Genomic DNA, 24,820 nt, shown 5'->3' on the forward strand with positions numbered 1-24,820 from the left:
TTCAACATCATCAAATAACACATGACCATCACATGTTCCTCCCCTTTTGGTAGATACTGCATTTGTTTTTACACATGGAGGAGGTGTGACCTGCAAGTCTGACCACAAGAAGATGAACAGTAATTATTTTAAAATAAATAAGCATACAAGCAAAGAGTTTTAAGGATGTTTATTATCTACACCCACGCACTGAAAACGGAACCTCTTAATTTGCACACACACAGAATCCCCTCAGTTTTTGAGATTATGTTGCCATCATGTGGCCACACTGTAAGGTTTCATGCTGCCACGTAAAGGTTCCACTCTCTTATCAGTGGCTTTGGTGTTCTTCCTTTCACAAAACGACAAAACTTTTTTTTTTTTTCCTTCCCCGGAGGATCTTCTACTGCAACGGCTTGCTCCACTAGAGGTAGCACGAATATTATGCAGGCAGTAGCAAGCCTTAGGGAATACTCATAGCACCTACAAATCTGCGGAAGAAGTGGGGACAATTAGCAGCTTTTGGTGATTCGGGCAGCTGTCATGGAACCACGTGGGAGAGAGAGACTTGTCTGGTTTCCCAACAAGCTTTCCCTGTGCTTGCGCAGTCCTCTGCTCCCATGCACTTCATATTCCTATGGATGGCCTGGAAGTCACAAGAATTAAAATATGCTCTCTTCACTATTTCCTCGGGAAGGACAAGGATTGAAGCTTAGATGGGACTGGGATGAGCACACTCCCACCCTTCCCAGCCCCTGGCAGCTGTGATAACCCACCCCGCCCCGCTAAAGCGCAAGGTGGCAGCATTACAACCCTAGAGCCTTTCAGGGTGAATACCCTCCATGATCTCGGCTCTTTCGGAGAGGAGCTGCCAGGCATGCAGGACTAGGAAAGCAGCGTTTGCTACCGCCCCCTATGGCAGTAACCGTCCCAAGCGCGAGCGAAGCGCTCTCCTGCCGCTGCCCTCTTACTGGCGCCTGCCCGGCCGCATACCGGCCCTCCTCCATTGCCACGCCAGGGGCGTTAGAGCGGAGGGGACCGCACAGGAAACCGCTCGCTGCGGCGGTAAATAACCACGCAGAAGGACAGCCTGGCTCCGCGGCCACGCCACACAGACCAGGCAGCGGGAGCCGGGCAGCGCCCCAGCCCCGCATACACAAGGGCCAGGGGCCCCGCCTTACCCTCCACAGCGCCGAGGAGCCCCGCGTTATCCTATTCCCCACAGCGCCAGGGGCCCCGCGTTATTCCCCACAGCGCCAAGGCAGCAACCCACCCCGCACAACCGCCGCCCCCCAACGGCGCCAACGGCCGCCGCTGCCGGAGCGCGTGACGTCACGGCCCCGGCGCCGCCCCCTCCGGCGGCTCCTGCGCCTGCCCGGCTCCACGGTGCGCCTGCGCAGTGCGCGCCTCGGCGCTTCCCGCCAGGCGCCCCGGCGGGCCGGGGTGGGTGAGGGGCGGCGGCTGCGCCCCCACGGCGAGAGGTCGGGCACGGGTCCGGGTCCGGGTCCGGGTCCGGGTCCGGGTAGGTGGGCGGGTTGCACGCCCTGGGGAAGGAACTACCTAGCGAGGGGCCTCCCTACGTGGGGGTGGTGTGGGGCAGGCCCAGGGCCGCGTGAGGGGAAGGAGCCCGGTGCGGGGGTGCCCCGGGCCCCCGTTTGGGCAGGGTCCCGGTGCGGGGCAGGGGTTGGGGTCGGGGCGGTTTGTGCAGCTCCCGCGAGGTTTGGGTGCCCCGCCAGGGTAAGGTGACAGTGATGAGAGCTGCGTGGCTTTGCCTTTCAGCCAAAGGATGAAGGGCCCGAAGGAGCCGTTTTTTGTGAAGTTCGTAAAGGCTTCTGGAAGCTCGGAGTATTTCTATAAAGCTCTCGAGGTAGGTGGGTTTGATAGCCTTTTTTTCAAGGAGCTTGCTGAATTTTATTTTCTATATAAATGTCTTCTATGGTTGTCAATAGATGTCATACATTTGTATGCACCTGTAAATAAAAACATGTTTCAGTAGTAGAGGTGCATGATTACTCCTAGAATAAGAAGCACTTTTTTCACATTTCACTTAACTACTTGTCTCATGACTCTGCAGGCCTGATGTCTTCTGAAGAGCCTAAAAACTGCAGATGAGCTCTACAAAGAGCAGCTGCCCAGTATAGCAAATAGTACCCTGGGAGGGCTTCTCTCCGGGGGAGGAGGCAGTGAGGGGAGGGAGGAGTGAATAAGCATCTTTAGTCTCTCCAGAAAAACTATAACATTTAGTGAAGTAACATATAGCTTGGCAGGTCCAGATGGAGGACACTCATCTACTGAAAAATTAGTGAGGATAGCGTTGATATTTTGTTCTCTTGGAAGTCAGTGGTAGCTAAAGGCACTGTCTGGCAGGATCAGGTCCTGAAGCTTTGTATGCTGAACGTACAGTTCTGATTATTTTGAAGAGCTGGGGAAAAAATAGAGGGGAAGACTTTAGCCACTGCTACTACTACTACTCTTGCAGCATATTTTTGTTGTAAACTGTTACGAGTAGGTGTGCTTTTGTAGATTTCATAGGATTGACTTTGTAGTTTCTGAATTAAATAAATGTAATTGTGTGCTGTTTACCTGCAGTCTATAAAAGAATTTCAGTCAGAAGAACATCTCCAGATCCTCGAAGAAGAAGCAGCGCTCAATATAAAAGAAAATGATAAATCCCTTTACATCTGTGATCCTTTTGAAGGCAGTGTTTTTAATCATCTCAAAAAGGTTTGCTACTCACCAATTTACTTTCAATGATGTTCGGTCTTCTGTAGCAATACTCGTGTCCATAATTTGTATTCAGCATGTTTTCCTGCCATGAATATAGTAGTATGTGTGTTTGTAGCAAAATAGTTAAAATTTCATTGCATTGTCTATTTAGGGAAGAGGAGGATTGGGAAAATGTAAAAACTGTGAAGCAAGTGAAAAGCAAATGCGGTGGTCAGTTTTGATTCTGCTGTGGCCAGTGAGCTGCTTCTCACTTTATTTGCATCTCTAGGACAGTAATTATGTTTGACCTCCAGCAGACAAAGTTAGGCTTGCAGAAATTCAGTGGCTGTAGCATCTGCTACCTTAACCAAGACCAGAAAACATACAAAGGTTGTACTGAGAATCTGCAACAAAAAGTGAAAAATTGAAAACTCTTCAGCTATTTGGAGCTGCCGAAGGAGGGCAGGCAGTAATCCTGCCCTCTGCAGTATCCTGAGACAAGGAAAGCTTTGTGTACCTCAGTGTGTCTTTCGGCTAACCTTTGTCTTTTGTGTGTTATTTTATTGCAGCTTGGCTGCAGAATCGTTGGCCCGCAGGCAGTGCTGTATTGCATGCAGTCGCAGCGATGTGTGCCAAGAGCGGAGTATCCTGTGTTTAATATGACCATGGCTGATGTCACGATATCCTGCACCAGCCTTGAGAAGGATGTCAGGGTAATAGTCCAGAATGGTTGTTTTCTGTGGCATTTGCTTCTGTTGGCTTATAACTAGGCCATTATTCTTACTAAATAACATATAAGTCTACCAATACATTTCTATATACAGACTCCGTAGACTGTAATTTGTTACATACATTCTTACTAAAAATGTATATATTGTATGTATACATATTTGTGGTGTGTAATATACACATATGTATGTTACATAGATATACACCTAAAAGGCATTCTCACTACTGTAGGATTCATATATCTTTTACAGATTTATTAACTAGCTTCATCTTTAGGTAGCTCAATTAGCTTGCTAGTTTGTTTGCAGCTGTCATGCTACAGCTAGAGTACTTTGTTTCTGGCTACTCAAACTACGACATAAAGTTTTAATATCTAGTCAGCCGTGGTTTATCTTGAGTAGCTTAATTTAAGTCTTTTATCATAAAAGCTTTCTTTGTATTTTTACCAACTTTGCTTTCTAGTTTATACTACCTAAGCTGTCAATTGTCAGTAAATTTTCAGAGCTATACTATGATTTTGATATCTTTATTAAGGGTAAACCTTTTATATGCAGCTTCTCAAAAATAAAATGGAATTGGTATCTGATAATGTCTTCCTTGCATACTGATTTTTAGATTTCCAAACAGATTTTTAGGAAAAATCCTGAAGAATTGAAATCGGTGGGGTTTTGTTTGTTGCATATGATTTAGGTTATTCTTGTTTGAAGATTTTGTCTAATTTCTCTTCTCACTCAGGAAGAAGTTCATAAATATGTGCAGATGATGGGTGGCCGTGTGTACAGAGATCTCAATGTATCAGTAACTCACCTTATAGCTGGAGAAGTTGGTAGTAAGAAATACTTAGTAGCCGCTTCTCTAAAAAAACCTATTTTGCTGCCTTCCTGGGTTAAGACGCTGTGGGATAAGTCTCAAAAAAGGTAAAAAAAAAAAAAAAAAGAACAAAATAACCCTGCTTAGTTTGTATTGTGGGCTGCTAATTTTTTTGGAGACTTTTTTTCCAGGTGATTTTACTTTGAAGAAAAATATATTTTATTTTTCTTTTCCCCGGCTTTTTCTCCCTTAGCATAATTAGATATACTGACATTAACATGGAAGACTACGCCTGTCCCGTGTTCCTTGGCTGTACGATTTGCGTAACTGGCTTAAGTAGTTCAGACAGGAAAGAAGTCCAGCGCCTCACCGTTGAACACGGGGGCCAGTATACTGGGCAGCTGAAGATGAACGAATGTACCCACCTCATCGTTCAAGAGCCAAAAGGTAGAACTTGGAGGGGAAATACTGTTTTCCACTCTTGAGTTGAAGTAATTATGCCTAAATGTAAGGATTTGACCTTCTCTGTGTCTGTTTCAGTGTTGCTTTTGCTGCTTCTGTTCAGGGAAGTACTGTCAGTGGGAGGAGTAACACAGAATATTGCACTCTAAAAGCACTTGAAAGGAGAACAAATGAGATTTGCAAAAATGGAATGAAATCGCTCTTTTGCCTATTGGAAAGGATAAAGGGTTGTAGTTTGATTATGAGAAGAATGGATTTGTTTTTTCCCCTTTCCGCTTTCCTTTTCCTTCTCTATGGGGTAGTATTCTTCCCTATCTGCCTCCCCAGCACAGCCTGTGGTTTAAAGCCCTTAGATGTTATGCAGTCACTGTTTTTTATGGCAAAGGAGTTGATGCAGTTCGTTTATAAAGCCTTCTAAGGCATAAAAAAAGTGAGACATTTCAATTGAAGGATCTTCTGGGTATATGTATGCAAAGAACAGTATGCAATGCCTCTGTTTCATAGCCTGGCAAATGAAAACTTTGGGACAGGACAGTTGTGTTATTTGATTTTTGTTGTTGTTGTTAACATACGCTGATGTTGGCTGCCCTTTTTGATTCATTTTTGTTTGATATAAGAGCATTTGTGAAACCGTCTTGTAGGTGGGTTTTACCTTAAGCAAGATGAAATACCCTTAGCAGTATGGTTAGTGGAAAGATAATCTCGCTTAAAGGGCTGCACAAATTGTACATTGGGTTTTTGCACTGAAACAAATATGTTATTGAAACTGTATAGCATCCTCTCTAAATGACAAGTGGCCATATTGCTGTTTTTACTTGTAAAATGTGTGTCTTGCAGACTCTTCTGACAGCTTTTTTTTTTGCCTTTCAGATGGAAACTAGAGTTCTAGGATAGTTTAAAGATTGAGAGTAGGCAACAAATAGTTCAGTGCAGCATCTTTTAGTGTTTAGTTCTGTGTGTGGTCAGTGGGTTTGCCTTTGCTGGCAGCAAATAATATAACTTGTACATTGTTATAACTTCATGATGCAGCATGAACTGTCACTTGGAACTAGAATTAAAACTTAATTTGGTAATCGCCATTTCCAAAATCAGTTTCCATTTGAATATATATATATATAAATATTTATGTTTTGAGTTCTCAATTTTAAGCATTCATATTCTGGTAACTTGTCTTTTTTTCTTTTTGTCTATATTTGAAAGGTCAGAAATATGAATGTGCCAAGAAGTGGAATGTGCACTGTGTTTCTGTGCAGTGGTTTTCTGACAGTATTGAGAAGGGCTTCTCTCAGGATGAGGCAATGTACAAAGTAGAGACCGGATCAAAACTAAGTAGTACACCCAGTACATCAACACCCACAAATCATACCAGCAAGCCCGACAGTAAGAAAGACTTTTTGATCTATGTGAAAAGCGGGAAGCATTTGGGGTAAAAAGAAAGATTTATTTTAAACTTAACAGGTGCTGCCTGTGTTTACAGTGCTAATATTTGGATGACTTGGGTTCTGATTCTGTTTTGTAATTTTATGCACACTACATCTTCTACCATATGACAATTTAAGCATGTGAATAACTTTTAAAAGTCCACTTGAATTAGGGCATGTTATTGTGTGCCTGGGAGTTGGTACTGGGTAGCTGTGACTAATAAATCCTAAAAAGTAGGACTGTTGATGCTTTTGCGATTTAAAACAAGTACCTTGTTTAATCAAATTAAGCCTTACCCTGCCTCAGAGGGAGCTTCGATGCTATTTTTTTTAATTTATTGATTGCTGCAAATAATGGGAAAGTTCAAGAATGTTTTCTAAGCAAACATGGCAGCAGGAAAGGCAGCTTTAAAAGTATATTTTTACAAATACCTGTTACTGACTTCAGGAAGTAGCCCACGAGGCAGGGCTGTGTTAGTGCTCCCAGTTAGAGCGCTGGGAGTTCAAGCCTTTTTTCATAGCATGACAAAATCCCATGTGACAGTTTGTGTTTAGTTTGGTTTCTAGTGGCGAAAGACAACCAAAAACTAATGCATCTCTTCTATTTTAATTTTATTTAAAGATCATGCTCTTTCGGACGTCAGCCACATTTCCAATATCAATTTGAGTGGTGTTAATGAAACTGCATGTAGCTCTGCTACGAGCAGCAGGCTGGATCCTTCTCCTGATGAGCTGGGAAGCTTGGATATAAGTTCTTTTCGAGCCCCTGAAGATTTGCTAGATGGGTGTCGAGTATGTTTTAACAATGTACACTTTGCAATGTTTGGTCTTACCCTATGCAAGGAGCTAGTTTTGAGTCACTGGTACTTGCTGCTAGAGTAAATAATGTTGTTTCCTTTCCTATTTTTTTTTCCAAGTCGCATGCTGTAACTCGAGATGTATGAATATACCTCTGTGTGTGTGTGTGTTTGTGTATATATATATATGTATATATATGTATAAATATATGTATATTTCCATATGTATTTTAAGTACTATAGTGAACGTGTTCAAGAATGGTTTTTGTCATGTTGTACAACTTCCATGCATAACCTTGGGCTGGAGGTTGGTATCTGAGTTTTTCTGTATGAGAAGATAAGTGCTTAATATTGGAGTAATTGCTTGGTGTTTTTTGCTGCATCTCAGAAGCTGCATCACTTCTGTGGGTGTGTTCTACAGCAGGCTTAACAAATTATACCAAAATATTGTTCTTAAAAGTTAAAAAAGCCTTTTTTGTTGTTTTGTTCCTGGTTTTTCTTTGTAGATCTATCTGTGTGGCTTCAGTGGCAGGAAGTTAGATAAGATGAGAAGGCTCATTAACTGTGGTGGTGGTGTTCGATTTAATCAACTTAATGAAGATGTCACCCATGTTATTTTAGGGGAAGATAATGATGACCTGAAACACTTCTTGGACAAGACAACTCACAGGTTCTGATAACTGTTTTGCTCCAGGGCTTTTTCTGCATTATTCCTCTTCTCCCTGCCTCTATAAACAAGAAAAATTGCGTTTAACAATCTAAACAATTATTGATTTAAATGACAAGACCTCTGAAGTTACGTTCACCAAAATGTCCTCGCAGTACTCTTTCTTGTATGCTCTGGAGTACTGTAGTTTTCTGGTAGCCATTAATCATCTCAGTCAATAGAAAAGAAATATTCTTAAATGTTAATTCCTCTCATCTCCAGTGGTGTTTAATATGTTGTGGAGGAAGGCTTTGTACTTGCAACAGCAGATATAAATTATGTTATAGGAAATTCTGTGTTCTCAGACTGAAAGAATTAAGAAATCTTCAGTTCTGTAGAGTGCACTAGGCTTGCTTGGTCTTGGAGTAGCTATCTTCAGGGATACTGGTAGCTTATAGCATGGGGAAGAAGAAATACAGCTCTGAAACCTGCTGTAAGTTATTAGTATAACATTTTGTCTTCTAGGCCTAACGTAGTGACAGCAAAATGGTTGCTGGATACATTCAGTAAAGGCTTTCTACTTCCAGTCGAGCAATACATTCCTCTAAATTACCAGCTGACAGAAAATCCAATTTTGGAGCAAACGGGAGTAAAATCGATTCTTCCCAAAAATAACAGTCTCTTGAAGAAAGAAACTACGGACATAATGCACCAGAAAGCTGATGAAGATGACTTCCTCTCTCAATATGTAAATAATGATTCTACGTTAGGTAGGTTCTAGGCTAAACATGCTATAGAAGGTTTAACTGCTCAGAGTTAGAATTTATTTGTATAGCAGTTGAAATTTGAATTTTGCAGTGTTTACTCCTTAAAGCTAGCCCCATTTAATGGGTTGATTTCTGTATCATATTTTAAAAACCAAATTAGAAGAGACCCAGAGGTTTTAAGTAAAACCTGGTTGAAAACAAAGAATACTGGATTTCTGTTTCTCTGGAACTATTTTGAATTGTTTGCCAATTTTTGTCAATTTATTTTATTTATTTATTTTTTTAATTTCAGTTGAAGTTGAAAAAGTAACATCTGGTAACTTCAATGATGTTACTCACTTGACTCTTCAAGAGGAGAATCAGTCTTCTGTGTGTAACGGTTCCTTGGCAGAGGCTTCTTCAGCGGTTGAAGGTCACTTATTTGTCAAAAAGAGATTTCTTCTCTTGGGTTTTGGTGAAGAAGAGGAGTCCTGCATTGCAGATCTTATAAAGGAGAATGCTGGCAAAATTGTGCAGCCACAAAGCAGAAGTGTTGCGGACTATGCTGTGGTGCCCTTGTTGGGGTGCACTGTGAAGCCAACTGTGGGAGATGTTGTCACTAATACATGGCTGGTAAGTGAGTTCAGCCTTTGGTTCAGCAGGTCAAACGGCATCTGCATTACAAATATGTATCCTGTCAGACTGAAGAGGTACTCGTGACTTAGATGTGAGTGAGACCTTGAGAGATTAAGCCCAGTTTCATCTGAAATGTACCAAATGGAAGGTGCTTTAATGCTGCTGCTGCCTTAAGGAATTGTTCGTCTGTTTCGCTTATTTTGTACAGGCTCCTTGAACAGGGCTTTCATGACACAAAGACTTCTCGCATGAGGTTCTGGCAGCACTTTAAATAATGAGCTGTTGCATGAGCAGCTGACTAATAACGATTATGTTTGATGTCTTTGGACTTACTTTCTCATGCTTCATGCTTTCCACAGATTTCTCTGTCTTATGACAGAAAAGCAAGTCAGCTTTCCAACTGAAGTTGAAAAAAAAAATGTTTTTAGCCAGAGGATGCATGTGACAGACTGAAAACCATTCAGTGACTTACTGCTTTTCAGTACTAGAGAACTGGCTCTGAACTAAGTTATGCAAACCCCCAAGTGCTTTAAGGGAGCCTCCAGAGTCTTAAGAGTAGTAACTGAAAACTGTGACTAATTCCTTAGTACATCAAACCTTAAAATGATCTAGGAAAGAGCTAAAGTAGTTTGTGTCAAGTTTAATGGCGGAAGCAGGACTGCTTGTTAAGTCCATAAATGCTCTGATGCAATTGATGAACTATTGCTGGATTTTATAGTTATTTGATTTGATTTTCATTTTTATTTATTTCATTGTCTTTAAGATAACATGCGTGGAACAGCAGCTCCTTTTAGATCCCCAATCCAGTCCACTGTTCACACCAGTCCCAGTAATGGAAGGAGTCACCCCTCTGGAAGGTTGTGTTCTTTCTTTTAGCCAGTTCACTGGTGCAGAGAGAGACTCCCTGGTTTATTTGGCAGGATTGCTAGGAGCAAGGTATGTCTCCTGTCCCGTTTGGACTTGTCCTCAGAATGTTTTACTTGTTTTACTCCTCCTTGTACAGAACTAACAAAATTTATAGTTAAAATTCTTTGGGATTCTATTTACACACAAAACCTAATGGTGAAACAATTAGATAATGTTATGCAGGTCTTTATTTCGCTCTGCTCTGAGAAGCTTGTATTTTCTCTTCACACAGCTTAATTTCTACCAAGTCTTATATTTCCTGCTGGCTGACTTGCAGTAACTTTTTACTCTGCTCTAGTTATCATCCCTTCTGAGTTGCTATTCAAAGCTATGCAGCTCTTTCTGTGAACTACTCACAGAATTAAGAGAGAATTTAAGTTGTCTGGAAAAGAACTGTGTGTCTCAAACTCCTGTGAAGCAAAAATGGAAGCTAGGTTGTCTCAGACTGTGCTTTTGACACAGAAATGGAGCCAATCTCCTGAGTAAGGAATAGAGTTAGTTTTATGATGTCTTTTCCTAAGCCTGTATGTAATTGGGATGTGAAACTCAGGTGTTTTGTGGCGATATGAACGAGAGATTGAGTAATTGAAATAGAAGGAGACTAGATGAGCTAGTTTCATTCATTACTAGTTCAGTAATGCCTAGCAGTGATAGTTCACGTTTCGTAGAGGCTGGGGTGCAGAATTGCTTGCTCCCAATTCAGAAGGATTTTTGAGACTTAATCCAGACTTAATCTTGGAATGGAAAAGCTATGCAATTTAGTCGCAGAGTATCGTTCGACTTGTAGTCTGTTTGAATTAAGCTTTTTGACAGTGTATTCAGTCCTGCTACCATCTGGAGGATTAGCTAGCTCCCTTGTGATGAGAGCAAATTGCAGCTAATATGAAGAAAACTTGTTCATTTGGAAATTATGCTTATTGGCTTGAGAATGGAATCCAGCCTGGTGCTTCACTCCTGTAGAACACTATTCCCATTTCTAATTAATACGCTGAGCCTGTGTGGGAACATGAAGAGTATAAGAAGTGATCTTTTTCCGTAGTGATTGAAGCAAAATATTACTGTTTAACAGGATTTTTTTTGCTGCTTTTTGTTGTTGGGTGTGTTTGAGCCTGGGTTTGTTTGTTTTCTTCTTTTTCCTTTGCTTGTAGATGTAGGTTCAGTTGTGAAATGCTAAGTAGCAATTCTATTGATTCTCCTTCTATTGCTTGAGCATATTTTGTAGTATTACAAATTTCTCCTAGGTTAATCTTGTCTACGACTAAGCAAACTTTTTATTCATCTGATTCTAGAGTACAAGAATTCTTTGTGCGAAGAGCGAATGCAAAAAAAGGAATGTTTGCCAGCACCCATCTGGTGGTGAAGGAACCAGATGGTTCCAAGTATGAAGCTGCAAAGAAGTGGAGTTTGCCGGCAGTCACCGTAGCTTGGCTTTTGCAGTCTGCAAGGACAGGAAAGAGGGCAGATGAAAGCAAGTTTTTAGTTGAAAAAGCAGATGCTGAAGGTTGGTTATTTGCAAGCTAGGAAAAATTGTCTTGTATGGTTGTGCCATTAATCTGTTCAGAATGCTAATGCAGTTATTTTTGATCCCTAAAATCTTCAAAAAATGAAAACTAAGAAATGTTTTTCTAAGTTCTGGGGATTTTTTTTCCTCTTTATTTTTTTTTTCTTTTTTTCCCCTTGAGCTGAGCTGTGATTAGAGAAATGACTGTGCATGTTCTCTAGAAGTTTCTTGGAGCCAGCAGAGACCTGTGGCTACCAGTTTGTTGAGAACCAAGCTTAGTGACTTGGCTTCATTCTTTGATGTCAAAAAAAAGGGTGTGGGGGAAACTTTTGAGCAGTAAAATCTAAAATAGTTCTAGCTAGTTTTTTGAATGAGCCATAAAACATGAGTTGTATTAATTAGTGTTTGCAATGTGTAAAGAGCTGATTCATGGCTGAATCTGCTCCTGTTGATCCAAAGTTGGAACTGTATGTGGTGGCCTAAAGGGGTGTAATTCAGAATTTCATGAATATAAAGGAGAACTATACTTCATGAAAAGTGAATAACCAAGAAGCAGGAGTTATCTTTGACTTTAGATAGAAGGGTTTATTTTGTATTTCTTTTACAGCTGCTGTAATCTTGTGTAACCAAGCTTGTAACCAACTGCTTTTTTGATAGTTGCTGCATGGACATACATGAATATATGTATATACAGAACTAAAAACAAGAGGAGGATAGATGCCGCTATTTTTAGATGCTGAAGGTCAAGCTCAGTAGCACTGTAATTCAGACTAGGATATGCTAGAAAAAGCTTTTTTGATACTGTCCCTTGAAATAAAATCCTGTCTTCATTTGAGAGCATTTTTTTGGAGTATTGTATATATATTAGATATTTTAAGGAAGAAAACTGAGATGAGTGAAGTTATCCTTTAACTAAAAATATATGCAAGATCTGTGCTCAAAAACAAAATTAGATTGCTTGCTAATGTCTTCTTTGTTTCCTATAAAGATAAGGAGAGCTTTGTTGCTCCACTTAGCAAGACACCAGCAACTGTTAGATCTTCTGACTCTCCAGAACAACCTACCTATCTGCTTGAAGCTGGAAAAAAGCCACCTGTGACCCCTCTTGATATCAACAGGTTCCAGAGCAAAGCTTTCCAAACTGTCATCTCCCATCACATTGGAAAGAAGACAACCCCTTTTGCAGAAGGGGCACTGCCACAGAAAGAACCATCTTTACACCTCGATACGCCATCGAAATTTCTTTCAAAGGACAAGTTGTTCAAGCCCTCTTTTGATGTAAAGGTGAAATTCTTTGCAACTTTTCAACTTTTTAAAGTCATAGAGCCAGTAAGATTAGAAATATTCTTAAAACAGCACAGAAACCCATGCTTATCTTTTCTGTGGATTTCAGCTGCACTTGCTGGCTGCTCCTGTAGTCCACACTTGTGGTTTATGAGTATGAAATCCTAGCAGAGTTGATATATGTGAAACTTGCTCTTGAGTGAGAATGTTGTAGTGCATACCTGCAAGTCAGCCTGTTGCTTGTTTCTTGTAGGATGCTCTGGCAGCTTTGGAAACTCCAGGAAGTCTCTGTCAAAAGTCCAGGAAGTTGAGTACTCCCCTTTCTGAAGTCATTGGCCGAAACTTGAAATTGGCCCTGGCAAACAGCACGCGGCACACGGTAGCTCTCACTAGCAGCCCTCAGTTGAAGTCTGCACAACCAGAAGCGGTAGGAAGATTTGTTTCTGGAATTTTTTGGAGCGTAGGCTTCATTAAGAAAATGCTGTCATTTTGTGATTTATTTTATTTATTTATTTTAGTTTTAAGTTATAAAGGCATTTGCGAATCGTGATGATCTTCGTATTCTTTTGCGATGTGTTTGGGTGGAAATCTGTATGATTGCGTGTTCTTCAGTGTTAATAAAAGTAACCTAGAAGGCTTTTCTAAGCCTAGAAGGCTTATTCCACTATTTGCTCTGCTATCCTGAATGCTAAGCAGTTTCTTGACATTGAAATATATAAATAGGAATCTATATATCATAGTTTTCTTAATATCAGAATGGGACATAAACAGGACTTACTCTGTAGTCTGAGACAAAAGATAACATTTTTGATTCATCTTTTCTCTTTTCCTGTCCTCTGCAAGATGTTGTTCTTCTGTTTGCTAGCAGGCACAAGATACGATCAGTTGCTTACTCCCTCGTAAAGATATGCTGTGTTCATTTTGCTAGCAGTGTTGTTTCACCCTCAGTCCTTATCTGCTTGCTTTCTTGTATAAATGTCTAACCTATCTTAATGAGAGAAAACAGAAAGAAGCAGCAGGAAAAATGGGAGCATTTATGTACTGCTTCTAGTACGTTGTGTCCTACAGAGGGGGAGTAAGAAAGCAAATTGCATTCAGCTAGGGAAGGCCCTCACCTCTTTTTTGTAGCTCCTTATTCTGATCCTTTTCACTTCAGTTTTGCTGTTGTATAAAATTACTGATAGAGAAGTCTTCCAGACGTGACTCTCCCCTGTTTCTCCTTGCAGCTTGAACAAGAAGATCCCAAGCCTTTGGCTGATGTTGTTATATGTGTTAGTAAAAAGCTCAGTAAGAAGCAAAGTGAACTGAATGCAGTAGCAGCTTCTCTTGGGGCAGACTACAGGTATCAACTGATGCAAGTAGCTTCTGAACTAATGCACTGATATGACTTGTAATAAATCTGAGTCTTGACCTTCCAATATTCTTGTATATAAGAACTTTTCCTTTAAACGTTAAGTTTTACGACGTTAGTCAACTTCCATTTCTATTGCAAAGTAAGGCTGTCTGTTTTACTGTCTCCATATTCTTGGTAAGTCTGTCTTAGGAATTCTGTTAGTCCGTTTGTCCTGAAGTTTTCCGTAATTGCAGAAAGCTGTTGTTCAAAAAAGAACAGAAAAGAAAAGCAATAAAACTTCTTCGACTCTTGAGCTCTTGAGTAAATGAAAATTTACGTCTAGCTTAGATTTTTGTCTCTCTCTCTTATTATTATTATTATTCTGTTTTTAACGCTCAGGAATGCTTTCAAAAAATTGCGAATTTTTTCTACCCAGAAACAACGGAATGCATCTTTTTTTCTGAATTAAAAAAAAAAAAAGCTTATCCTTTATTTAGCCTAACCAAGTAGACAAAGCAATATTTGGACTTGAATGAGGGATGAAATTATTTCTGTGAGAGATTGCTTACAATTTTTGGTAGGAAGTGATATCTTCCAAGTTTGTATCTTATTTTTTTTCCCTCCTCTGCTCTCCCACACTAGATGGTGCTTTGATGAAACAGTAACGCATTTCATATATAAGGGAGGACAAAATGACAACAACAAGGAATACAGATCTGTTAAAGAAAGGGGTATACACATTGTTTCGGAGCACTGGCTTTTGGAGGTATGGAGCAGAAGTTTCGTTTCCAAAAGTGTTACTTAGCTATTTCTTTTTGAATGGAAATGGAAACTGAACCAGTTACGGCAGTTGATTTCTGCTTGAGGTTTTTAGTGAATACATAGAAATTGATGTTTTGCATCCTGCTTTGAGTTTTTAAATTGTGCAATCAATTTCCATTGATTTACCTCATAAAAGACTGGAGCTAAAAACTGATAAAAAAGGAAGGAGGAAAAAAAAACCTGCAACCACCAGGTCTTAGCTGAGCTTTCTCTGAATGGTAGCTTGCCAAATTTGTTCCACTGCAGATAAAAATGTTTAGACTTTCTCCTTGAGGAAAAAATATTCTCTCTTACGTTTAGCATTTTGCTACAAGTTTCTCGGGATGCCCGCTCTATTTTTATCTTGCGTAAAGTACATTTTGCTGTGATGTCTTTAATGCTCTTTTCCCATGTTTAGATGTGGAATTTCTCTTACTTTTCAGTCAGTTTCTCATTTTTCTTATGTTGATGAATGTTGTTACAGAGTGCCCAGGAATATAAACGTCTTCCTGAATCTCTCTTTCCTCACACTTACAATCCCAAAATGAGCCTGGACATCAGTGCGGTGCATGATGCCAGGTTCTGCTCTTCTGGCACACTTCCATCAACTGGAAAAGCAGCCGAGGAAAATGAGGTATAGTATTACATGAGTTGGTGTTCTGTGCAGTGATTGGGATCCAGTTGACTTATTTGTTACATTAACATAATAATAGATAATGTTGATACATCCTTAGTGGTGCTATGAGTCAGGTTTAACTTGTAATTAGCAATAACTGTCACAGACACATCTGCAGGTTTTCTGCATCTGTAATACTGCTTTCCTAGGGGAGAGAAGGGAACCCAGGTCTTCAGTGATTAGAAAAGCTTTCCAAATTTGAAACAATGTAGTCTTGTCTTTGGCTTCTCTTGTAGGTGAACAAGAGATCCAAGGCATGAAGTGTCTTTTAGCAGATACTTAGAGTGCAGAATAGACGTTGTCACTGGTGCTGTTCACTGTCTTTTTGTCCTTGGCGAAAGAAACATTAGACTGTTCTAGGACAACCTTATTAACCCTTGGAATTTGTGTAAGTGTTGAACAAGGTGAAACTCGCAGCTTCTGGCATTAGTTTGAGAATTTTACTTGATTGATTTATTTGTAGATCATTCCAGTGGATGAAGATGATGTTGAAGATGATGTAACTACCGACCAAATGAAGGAAGTAGTACCTACAGAGGGAGAACAAGTTGTAGCAAGTGAAGCCAAAGGAGGTAAATGTAAATCTTTTCTTGTTTTCAAAATAGTTGTGGCATGTCAAGTATAGAAGCCTTTTACAGATTCAGGTGCTATTCTGTACGTTAAGATCTGGAAATTCAGTTATCATACTTACTTCCCAGTTAGGTAGAGCCTGGTGGCTTTGATATTGATAGAAGTGAGGAAAAGGTTTTGTTGTTTGCTTTAGAGACTCTGACAGCCCACAGGAAGATGGTGGTCATCCATTGCAAATTGCTTAGGTCTTTCTGTTTCATTGTGGCTTTTTTGGGGGGTAGTGAAGGGAGACAAAAAACTGAAATTTGTCTTTAACATGGCAATAGCGTTGTTTTAGAGTATAAATTATTGTGATAGGTAAACAAATGTGTTACAGGGGAAGCATGGTTTTAAGCCAGATCTAGCTGTTCCCAAGCAAATCTGAAAGTGATCCAGCTGGGAACTCCTGCTTGTGTTCAGGAATGGGTGACTCGGGGCATACAGATTTTCTAGACTTCTTTCTCCTTGATGTGTTTGCGCTGACAGGGGAAAAGTTGGTTCAGTTTCCTGTCACTTTTCCCTGCTTACAATACAGCAGTTTTGATTTTGTGGGCCTTGTCTCTTCTCTTGAAGTATTAACCCAAACACTAGAAATGAGAGAGAATTTCCAAAGGCAGCTGCAGGAGATCATGTCTGCCACATCGATAGTGAAACCCCAAGGACAAAGAGGATCCCTCTCCAGGAACAGCTTTGACGGGTCTCCAACCACCCCTGATGGCCCCCGATCTGTGCGAAATGGCCGCAGCCGGGTCTTGGAAGCTCTGAGGTATTGATTTTGCATCTCAAAAGTACTTTATTTTGTCCTGCCTGCCCTTACTTACGCTACCTTTTGGATATTGCAGCCTTGTGTACAGCAAAGGATTATTTAGGTGTCCGTCCTGTTCCACAGGCAATCCCGGCAAGCGCTGACAGATCTCAACACAGAGCCATCACAGAGTGAGCAGATCATCTGGGACGATCCTACTGCAAGGGAGGAGAGAGCAAGACTCGTCAGCAACTTTCAGTGGCCTAATAGTCCTTCCCAGTACACTGAGCAAGTTCAAAGTAACATCAATAAGAACATGGATGAGTCTGCCTTCAGATCCTTAGCCGATTCAGAGCTTGCTGCTCTAGGTAAAATCAGAAATAAAATAGACTTTGTGTTTAGACATTACAGTGTAATACAAGTGAAACTGGTATTTGGAACCCCAGCTGTGTTGCGAATAAAAATTCAGACTAGTATAGTGGATTTCAAATAGGGATACCAATAACAGAATCTTTTTAACTGTAGTGGAAATAACCATAGGTAAACCCTGGGAATACAGAAAAGAGAGATCCATGAGTCCCCAGAACTTGCATCTTGGAGCTGCTGATGGGCACATTTAGGTCAGGATTTAGTCAAGATTCTATATTTATCTTTCTTCCTTGTTCTTTTGAAATCTTTATTCTATAGCCAGGACTAAGGAAGCAACATATGTGTGCTGTTTGCATCTGCTTTTGCTTTGTTCCTGCTTCTGCCTTTTGAGAGATAGTGGAATGCTTTGGCCTCTGCCCTATACTTCCCTTTATAGAGTTTCTGCTTGCAGCAATAGTCTTCCTGTAGTGGAGGAAGACCCTGTAGTAGAGGAAACTGGGGAAAACCAGCTATGTCTATTCAATTGAATCATGGTTTTTCTGAATTGGTGCAGTTTAGCCTAAGAAATTAGGTCATTTAAGTTTTTTCGTCTTCCCAAGCAAGACATGAAGGAGTATGAGCCTGCAGTGTTTCAGTTGGTGCTTTGGGATAAGAGAGAAGTGCATCTTTTGAGGAAGGACAGTGTTGCTGTAATGTAAATGTAGGTGTTGTAGCAGCAATTCTTTTTTTCTATCCATTCCCTGTAGCTCCCTTTTTCAGCTTTCCCCCTAACTATACTCAGCCCAAGACAATTCATCAATTCATGCACCATTGCTTTATTGTTCGCAGATGGTCCTGAGGCTGGGGATGGAGATGTGACTGCAGATCCAAAGAATCCTGTGTGTGGAGATCCTGAAACACCCCTTAAAGAAGATAAGCTGATCCCCACTCCACAGGCCCCCAGCATTGCTTTCCCACTGGCTAAGCCCCCTGTGGCACCACAACCCAAAGAGAAGGTGTGTCATTTACTGAAATGTTTGTGATCGTGTGTTTTCTGAGAGGTGCACTGTTCTTGAGTTTAGAACCCGAAAGTTATGTATAATAGGTGAATGCCTGCATTTAAAACACTTACAGGGTTTGGTCCTGTGCAGTTGTGTTTCTCTGCGCGCTTTCCCCTTCCCTGCGCAGGACTGGGAACAGATGATGTTTTTGAGACTGAAGCTTCATTGCTTCGTTAGACTTTTCGTCCAAAAACATTTTTACCAGAATAGTTCCCATTGGGATGCTGAGGTGTGCTGTGAAGAGTTGCTGTCTGCATGGTCTGGAGCTCCTTCAACTATGCTGATGGAGTATGGTGATGGAGAAAAGGATTAGGTCCTGGTTTCCTCTGAAGTATTTGGAATTTGTGCGTTAATGCAAAACGAATTTCTTTTCCCTCGAAAGCCTGATTTTGCACTGCAAGATGTCATCTTGAAAATGAATTTTTAGTCTTGTGTTCACCAAGTTATTAGTTGATGCTCAAACTTTCAGAAGCTGTGTGTCTTCAGAGGCATAAAGTATCATGCTAAATACGTAAGCTGTGGTGGATTTGTATAAAAGGCCTGAACAAACAAGGCAGTGTGATAGATGGATGTTTTTTTCATATGTGTAACTAGGCATTCAGAGCATATGAATGAAGGATTACTTTTTGTGACAGATTGGTTCATTTGTGCCCTGAAGAAAAGGGGAACCAAGAGGATATTAAGTAGGAGCCTAATGTTGATGTGGTAAGATCCAAGTCTTGGCCAAGTGATTGACAGGTTTGGTTCTGCTTTTGCTAGCTGAAAGAAAACTTAATATAAAAATAACCCAGCATGTTTGGCAGAGAAGTAGTCAGTCAAACTAATCTTTCTGTGATATTTTCAAAAATCTGTTGCTGTATTTGCAGACTGTTGCAGAAGATGAGAAGGCTGATGAAGAACCAGAAAAACAGCGTAAATTTCAGCTGTCTTCTCTTAATCCTCAAGAACGATTTGATTACTGCCATCTGATTGAGGAATTAGGTACCAGATACTTGCAAAATGACAGAATAATGTGGGTCTGTAAGCTGGTCAGCTGTGGCTTTCTTGGAAAAGAAAGGGCTTCTGTTAATGACTCACCAGATTTGAAGTCTCAGATTTATGGCTTTTTGTGCTTGTGAGCTATTTGTTGAATATATTGTCATTAATGCAGAAGTTATCAGTTTTACCATAAACAGCAACTGCTTCATCTTCTAGCATTTTCTTTTAGTCGTCTCCACAGCAGCCTCATTCTTTACTGCTGGAGTATCCAAGAACTGCCGTGCTCTGGTGTCTCTTCCTGCCTTTTTTGCAGTGGCCCTTCTTTTAACAGAGCCACTTTTTCCTGCTTGCCCTTCCTTCCTTGCCAGCTTCTGCCCAGATCTTCTCAGTGATAATATTTTCTTGGTAAATTTGAGTTAAGTGTATTTCTGTCTGAATTCAAGTAATTCCTGCTTTGGGGGATCCTTTCTGTGGTGGACTGCGTGACCCTAAATTAATTTGCCTGAAATCCATTCCTCTGTCCCAAGGTGGAATAGTGCTCGAGAAGCAGTGCTTCGATCCCAGTTGCACACACATCGTTGTGGGGCATCCTCTACGAAATGAAAAATTCCTGGCCTCGATGGCAGCTGGGAAGTGGGTGCTCCATCGTTCCTACCTGGAGGCGTGCAGAGGAGCTGGCTGCTTCGTTCAGGCACGTGACCTTATTATTGAGCAACGCTGTGTTAGACCTTTCACTTTTAATCTTGTACTGCTGCGAAAGAAAGAACTTCCCAAGGGGATTAGCAGTTTGGGGTGCCCAACCTTGGGACAACCTTATGGTTGTGCAGGAGAAATGAAATACCCGTGCTTAGGAGTCTCTTCTGAAAACCGAAGCTTAAGCACCTGTGGTAAATCCTCACTGGTGTCACCTGAAGTTATGTGGATTTTGTTACAGCATGAACTAAGCAGTGATCTTTCCTGTTAATGAACCTACTCTATGTTTAAAACAACGTTAATTGTTTTGGAAAAGAAATCTGGAAATGCAGATTAGATGGTATTCATAATAGTGAGCAATTTTGCACTGCTCTTGAATTTTATTGTAGGTAACTGCAAGAGGAACTTAGCTGTGTATAATGTGATTGATGTCACAGAAAACATGAGTTGATTTTAAAACTGGGAAATCCAGAGTCTCTGTATTGGTGTGTGTATATAGACATATATGTTCAGTTAAGAGCCATATCTCTAATTTTCATTACAGTTGCTTTAGCGAGGTAGAATCAATATACAAAACTAGACTGAGCTGAAACCTGTTCTGTTTTTTTATTTTTCTGCTGACAAATTTGGCGAGGTTCCTTTGTAATTCAAGCTTATGATTCTTCTAGGAAGAAGATTATGAGTGGGGAAGTAATTCCATACTTAATGTTTTGTCTGGAATCAATGTAAACCAGAAGAAACTAGCACTCGCAGCCATGAGGTGGAGGAAAAAAATCCATAAAGGAAGGCAAGAAACTGGTGTTGTTGAGGTATTTAGACACTTATACAATGTGTGTGACATGGTGTGCATGGGCAGCACAGGGACTGTCACCAACAAACCCAGAAACTTAACTGCCAGGGAAAGATGATCTGCCCTGCTCTTAAGAACAGAGTGGCTTAGTGGGGTGTCTTGCTCAACAGCTTTGTTTCCAAAAGGCTTTTGGTGATGGTGTATTAGTAATAAAAGTCTTAATCGTTTCCTGAAGCAGTGTTCATGATTGCAAAGCTCCTCGTGTAGGCACGTGTCCTCCAGCCAGTCAGCTTATGGTTTTTATGCCTCAGAGCTCCGCTTCCCAGACCCGATTGGTTTATCGGGATAGTCCCAACAGTGGCTCCAAACGCGGTGCCGTGCTCACGTGGCCCTTGCGACAGCTCGTACAGCTGTGGCAGGGAGTGCACTAATGTGCTTTAAACAGCTCAGCTGGCCAAGACTGGCCCCTCCAGAAGCACCTTGTGTGATTTTTGAAGTTCCTTAGTGTTTCAATGAGATTTTTGGAAGTGGGACTTGGGCTCCTATTTAATTAACTCCTGTGTCAAACCAGGACACTGCCAAGGGAGTCCAGTACTTGATACAAAGCAGAAATGCTGCCAGTGTCTCAGTTGCATCTGGGTGATACTTGATTTGGGGGTTTCTTGCACTAGTTTTTAAATGAATTCTTGTAAAGCAAATCCTTGTACCCTTTGCTTACTTGGAAACAGCAAGAGGTGCTTGTCTGAGGCAACCAGTTGACCCTAGGTGCTGTTGCTGTAACTGAGTACATCACCCAGTGCAGAGAGGGGGGAAGAAATCAAATAGCTGCATTTCTTAAACATGTGTTTCAGTAAATGAGTGTCTGTTATACTAGAAAACCTCATTGCCGAGTGCTTTTTAACATTTTGGTTTGTCCATCTTGCTATGCATGTGAAAGCCAGAGGTGCTGGCTTGTGGCAGGCTGCCTGGCTGTAGGGTGGTGGCCCAACTGTTGCATGTTCTGCATCTTGTCTGCTTTGTACAGTTAAAAAGACAAAACTAGGGGACAGCACATCCTGATCTGCCAGATTGTAACTATGTTAATCCTTTCATAGTACCAACATCCTTTTGGCTAAATTGAATCTTTTACCTAGGGGGCCTTCAGCGGCTGGAAAGTGATCCTGAACGTCGATCAAACCAAGGAAGCTGGATTCAGGCGTCTTCTTCAGTCAGGAGGAGCAAAAGTATGTAGTTATTCTTTGTTTTAACTAATTAAATATGTGGTTTTACATTGTTTTGGTAGGTATTGGTACCATCTCTAAACTGTGCACTGTTTAAAAGCCTTAAGCAAAATTGCTTACTCAGAATAGCTGAGACAAGACTAATAGGTGGGCGGAAAAAAGCAATGGTGTCTTCATGTTGCAGAAGTCAGTAATGGTGGAGAGGCTTGTAGGGTAGAATGTCTGGGCCCTGCTCCAAGAGAAGGGTCACCCTTCCTGCAGTGTGCATGAGCATAGAGAGTTCAACTGCAATGACATTTCATTTTCTATCAATTTGCAAGTTAATTTGATGAGTGACTTTCTAGGCTGTAAAGTGCATTTGTCTTCCCCGAGGAAGAAACACAAAAATAAATGCCTCTCTGTCTGTTATGCTTTACTCTCTAGGTGTTTTCTGGTCACTCTGGGGCTCTCTTTAAAGAAGCCACTCACCTCTTCGCTGACTTCAGCAAGCTGAGGCCGGAGGAGAGCAGGGTGAACGTCGCGGAGGCAGCAGCCCACGGGGTGAACTGCCTGAAGCCGGAGTACATCGCGGACTACCTCATCCAGGTGCGCGGGCCCGGGAGCGCTCTGCGCCTCCAGCGGAGGCAGAACTGCAGTGGCCAAGGCCACGGGAGGCCTCGGAAACAGCCACGCGCTGGGGGCAGTGTCTTGCCACTAACTACGGCCCCTGCTGAGGATTTTGGTCCTTGGTTTCAAATGCTGTTTGTAAGATGACAGCCCTTTTTCCAGCATTGGGAGTGGGGTCTGTTGCAGGGTAGGGAGCTTGTAAAATGTGCTCAAACTCTTGTGGAACTGATGGTTTTTATTTTTGTTTTCCCGTTTCTGTTTAAGACAAGACTGAAACTGTCCTTTCTTCTTGAAAGCATCTCCTTAAGCTAAACATTTTTTTTTTCCAATTGAAGGAGCCACCTCCTCCGATGGAGTCCTACTGCTTGCCAGAAGCCGAGTCTAACCTTGAGAACAACAAAGAACTTGGAACTGGATTATCCCAGAAAAGAAAAGCAACAGGAGGAACAAGCAGAGTCAAACGATCCAGAATACACTGAGAAAATTCCCTGTTTTTAATTAATACATTTTTTTTAATTCATATTTATATTTTTTTCATTCTCACTACAATTAAAAGCTTTGAGTTTCACTTTTAATTTGCCTTGAGATTACAATAAGTTTCCCATAATACTGATAGGAACTGTTGCTTTGGTCAGTGGTAGTTTCTAAAAACGCGAGTTTTAGTAAAGCACTCACTTGTCCAAAAAAAAAAAAAAAAAAACATGATCTCCATAATGTTCTGATCACTGGCACTTTACAGACTTGTTTGGGGACACCATCCTGTGATAATATTTAAGATATGAGATGTTTAACACATCTTCCAGCTGTGTGCTGCAAAGGATGTATAAGGAGAGGGTGAGACTCCTTTTGCATTTGCTCTGAAATAATAGACATAGATCTTTGGGTGGTTTGGGAAGCAGGGAAAAAAGATAGGAACAATACTTGGCTTCTACTTTTTGGTACAAATATGGGGTGTACATAGTGACTGTAATAAATTATTTCTATAAAACCCTCTGTTTGAGGCTCTGCCTTTGTGAATGCAAGCTCCATTTTGCAAAGGGGAGACCACGTCGGAGCAGGCTTCCTTGTTTGGGTGTGCAAGGAGAAGGGGCAGTGCAGCTGGAGGGGTTCGTGGCCAGGCTGCCACGGGGCTTGACGAATTGTTGAAGCTTTAGTAACTGGCACGTGGGTCTCTGTATTGAGAAGTTCCTGTAGGCCAGTTGTACCATACTTAATAAATCAAACGTGCTGTCTTCTCTGCCAGCCTGTTTGCAATGAGCTAGAAGTGGTGCAACCTGGTTGAAGAGGAAGGAAAAAAGAAGTTTTTCCTGACTGAAGTTGGGTGGGACAAGGGGAAATATCTGGGGGCCCGTATGTAACAGTTAGAAAAGTTAGTTTTTTTAGCTTAAACCTCTAGGAACCAAAAGGGTTTGAACACTGCTTGTTTTGAAGCTCTGTGTGGAGGGGGGAAGAGGGGAGCTTCTGCTTTTATTTTTTTTCTGTTTGAATAACAGAAAATGTTTTTCTGTTTTAGAAAAATCTTTCCATCACTAACCTGGTGGCTGCAGAAGAAGAGCAGCTGCAAGTGTCCAGGTGATCTGGTGAGGCCCGCAGCCCCTGTGCTCAGCTCTTGCCCTTTGCTGAGAGGAGAAAGGGACAAGGAGCTTGAGGCGAGGGGGCTGTTTTCCTGATGAGGAAAAGCAAGGAAGGGGTAGTGCTCAGTGCCAGCAGCCCTTGGGCTTCTGCTTCCTCCTTCACTGCAGCAGCAATTTTGGGGCGAGGGCTGCAGTGAGCTCTGAAGGGCCCTGACAAACAGATGCCGTGTAAGGAAGGGTCAGCAGGACAGCAGGGACTTCAGCTCTTCCAAAAGCCTGACCCAGAAACGTGCACTCGTACAGCAGTGAGGCCAGGATAGCGCTGGGGCTGTCACTGAATCAAAAAGAGCCCACACCAGCCTAGCCTTGCTTTGCCTCTCTTGATCTTGTAAGTAAGTGTGATACTTCATCATGGAGGAAGGAGCCCTGGCTGCAACACGGGCAGAGACAGGGAAGGGGAGCAGTGAACACAACAGGCATTTCATAGAGGCAGAGGTAGAAATTCATTTGCTGCTGTAAGATAACTTTATTTATTTTCTTCAGCTTTCTTCACAGGAAACATCACAAAAGTGCTTTACAGAGTTTCATACAGTTACTCTAAGGGTGGGGGAGAAAGGACAACAACCGCACATTTAGAAGTTGTCATATGCAGAAGCCATGATAGGTAAACCAGGGTTTAAAAAAAAAAAAAAAAAACCCTGACAAAATATATATGCATTAAGGTTTTGAATTTCAAACTTAAATAATGACTATAAACATAAAT

At 41.4% G+C, this 24,820-nt stretch overlaps 1 protein-coding gene across 2 annotated transcripts; it reads left to right on the plus strand.

Moving 5' to 3' along the window:
* Window positions 1-1,758: 1,758 nt before the first annotated feature.
* On the plus strand, window positions 1,759-23,058 carry TOPBP1 (DNA topoisomerase II binding protein 1). Of its 2 annotated transcripts, XM_088521104.1 has the most exons (27): window positions 1,759-1,846; window positions 2,569-2,703; window positions 3,255-3,398; window positions 4,150-4,331; window positions 4,478-4,671; window positions 5,887-6,066; window positions 6,730-6,899; window positions 7,411-7,574; window positions 8,076-8,320; window positions 8,610-8,929; window positions 9,696-9,868; window positions 11,128-11,339; window positions 12,328-12,623; window positions 12,877-13,050; window positions 13,850-13,965; window positions 14,599-14,722; window positions 15,242-15,391; window positions 15,897-16,005; window positions 16,616-16,808; window positions 16,932-17,155; window positions 17,985-18,151; window positions 19,063-19,177; window positions 19,702-19,869; window positions 20,540-20,676; window positions 21,791-21,880; window positions 22,301-22,462; window positions 22,819-23,058. In XM_088521104.1, the coding sequence occupies exons 1-27, from the start codon at window positions 1,766-1,768 to the stop codon at window positions 22,960-22,962; spliced, it is 4,569 nt and encodes a 1,522-aa protein (XP_088377230.1). In that variant the 5' UTR covers window positions 1,759-1,765; the 3' UTR covers window positions 22,963-23,058. The 2 variants fall into 2 exon arrangements, with proteins under 2 accessions (XP_088377230.1, XP_088377231.1); XM_088521105.1 differs by lacking the exons at window positions 22,301-22,462; window positions 22,819-23,058 and having other exon boundaries at window positions 20,540-20,654; window positions 21,791-21,853.
* The last annotated feature ends 1,762 nt before the right edge of the window (window positions 23,059-24,820 follow it).

Source organism: Tinamus guttatus, unplaced genomic scaffold (assembly GCF_059628265.1).
Source record: "Tinamus guttatus ecotype Peru unplaced genomic scaffold, ASM5962826v1 Tinamus_guttatus_pri_ptg000115l, whole genome shotgun sequence".
NCBI classification, from domain to species: domain Eukaryota; kingdom Metazoa; phylum Chordata; class Aves; order Tinamiformes; family Tinamidae; genus Tinamus; species Tinamus guttatus.

Excerpts from the sequence above, each read along its gene's own strand:
- TOPBP1 (XM_088521104.1), top strand. The coding sequence starts at position 1,766 with ATGAAGGGCCCGAAGGAGCCGTTTTTTGTGAAGTTCGTAAAGGCTTCT. Across the intron at positions 11,340-12,327 it reads TGAAAAAGCAGATGCTGAAG|ATAAGGAGAGCTTTGTTGCT; the intron begins GTTGGTTATTTG and ends TTTCCTATAAAG. Across the intron at positions 13,966-14,598 it reads TCTCTTGGGGCAGACTACAG|ATGGTGCTTTGATGAAACAG; the intron begins GTATCAACTGAT and ends CTCCCACACTAG.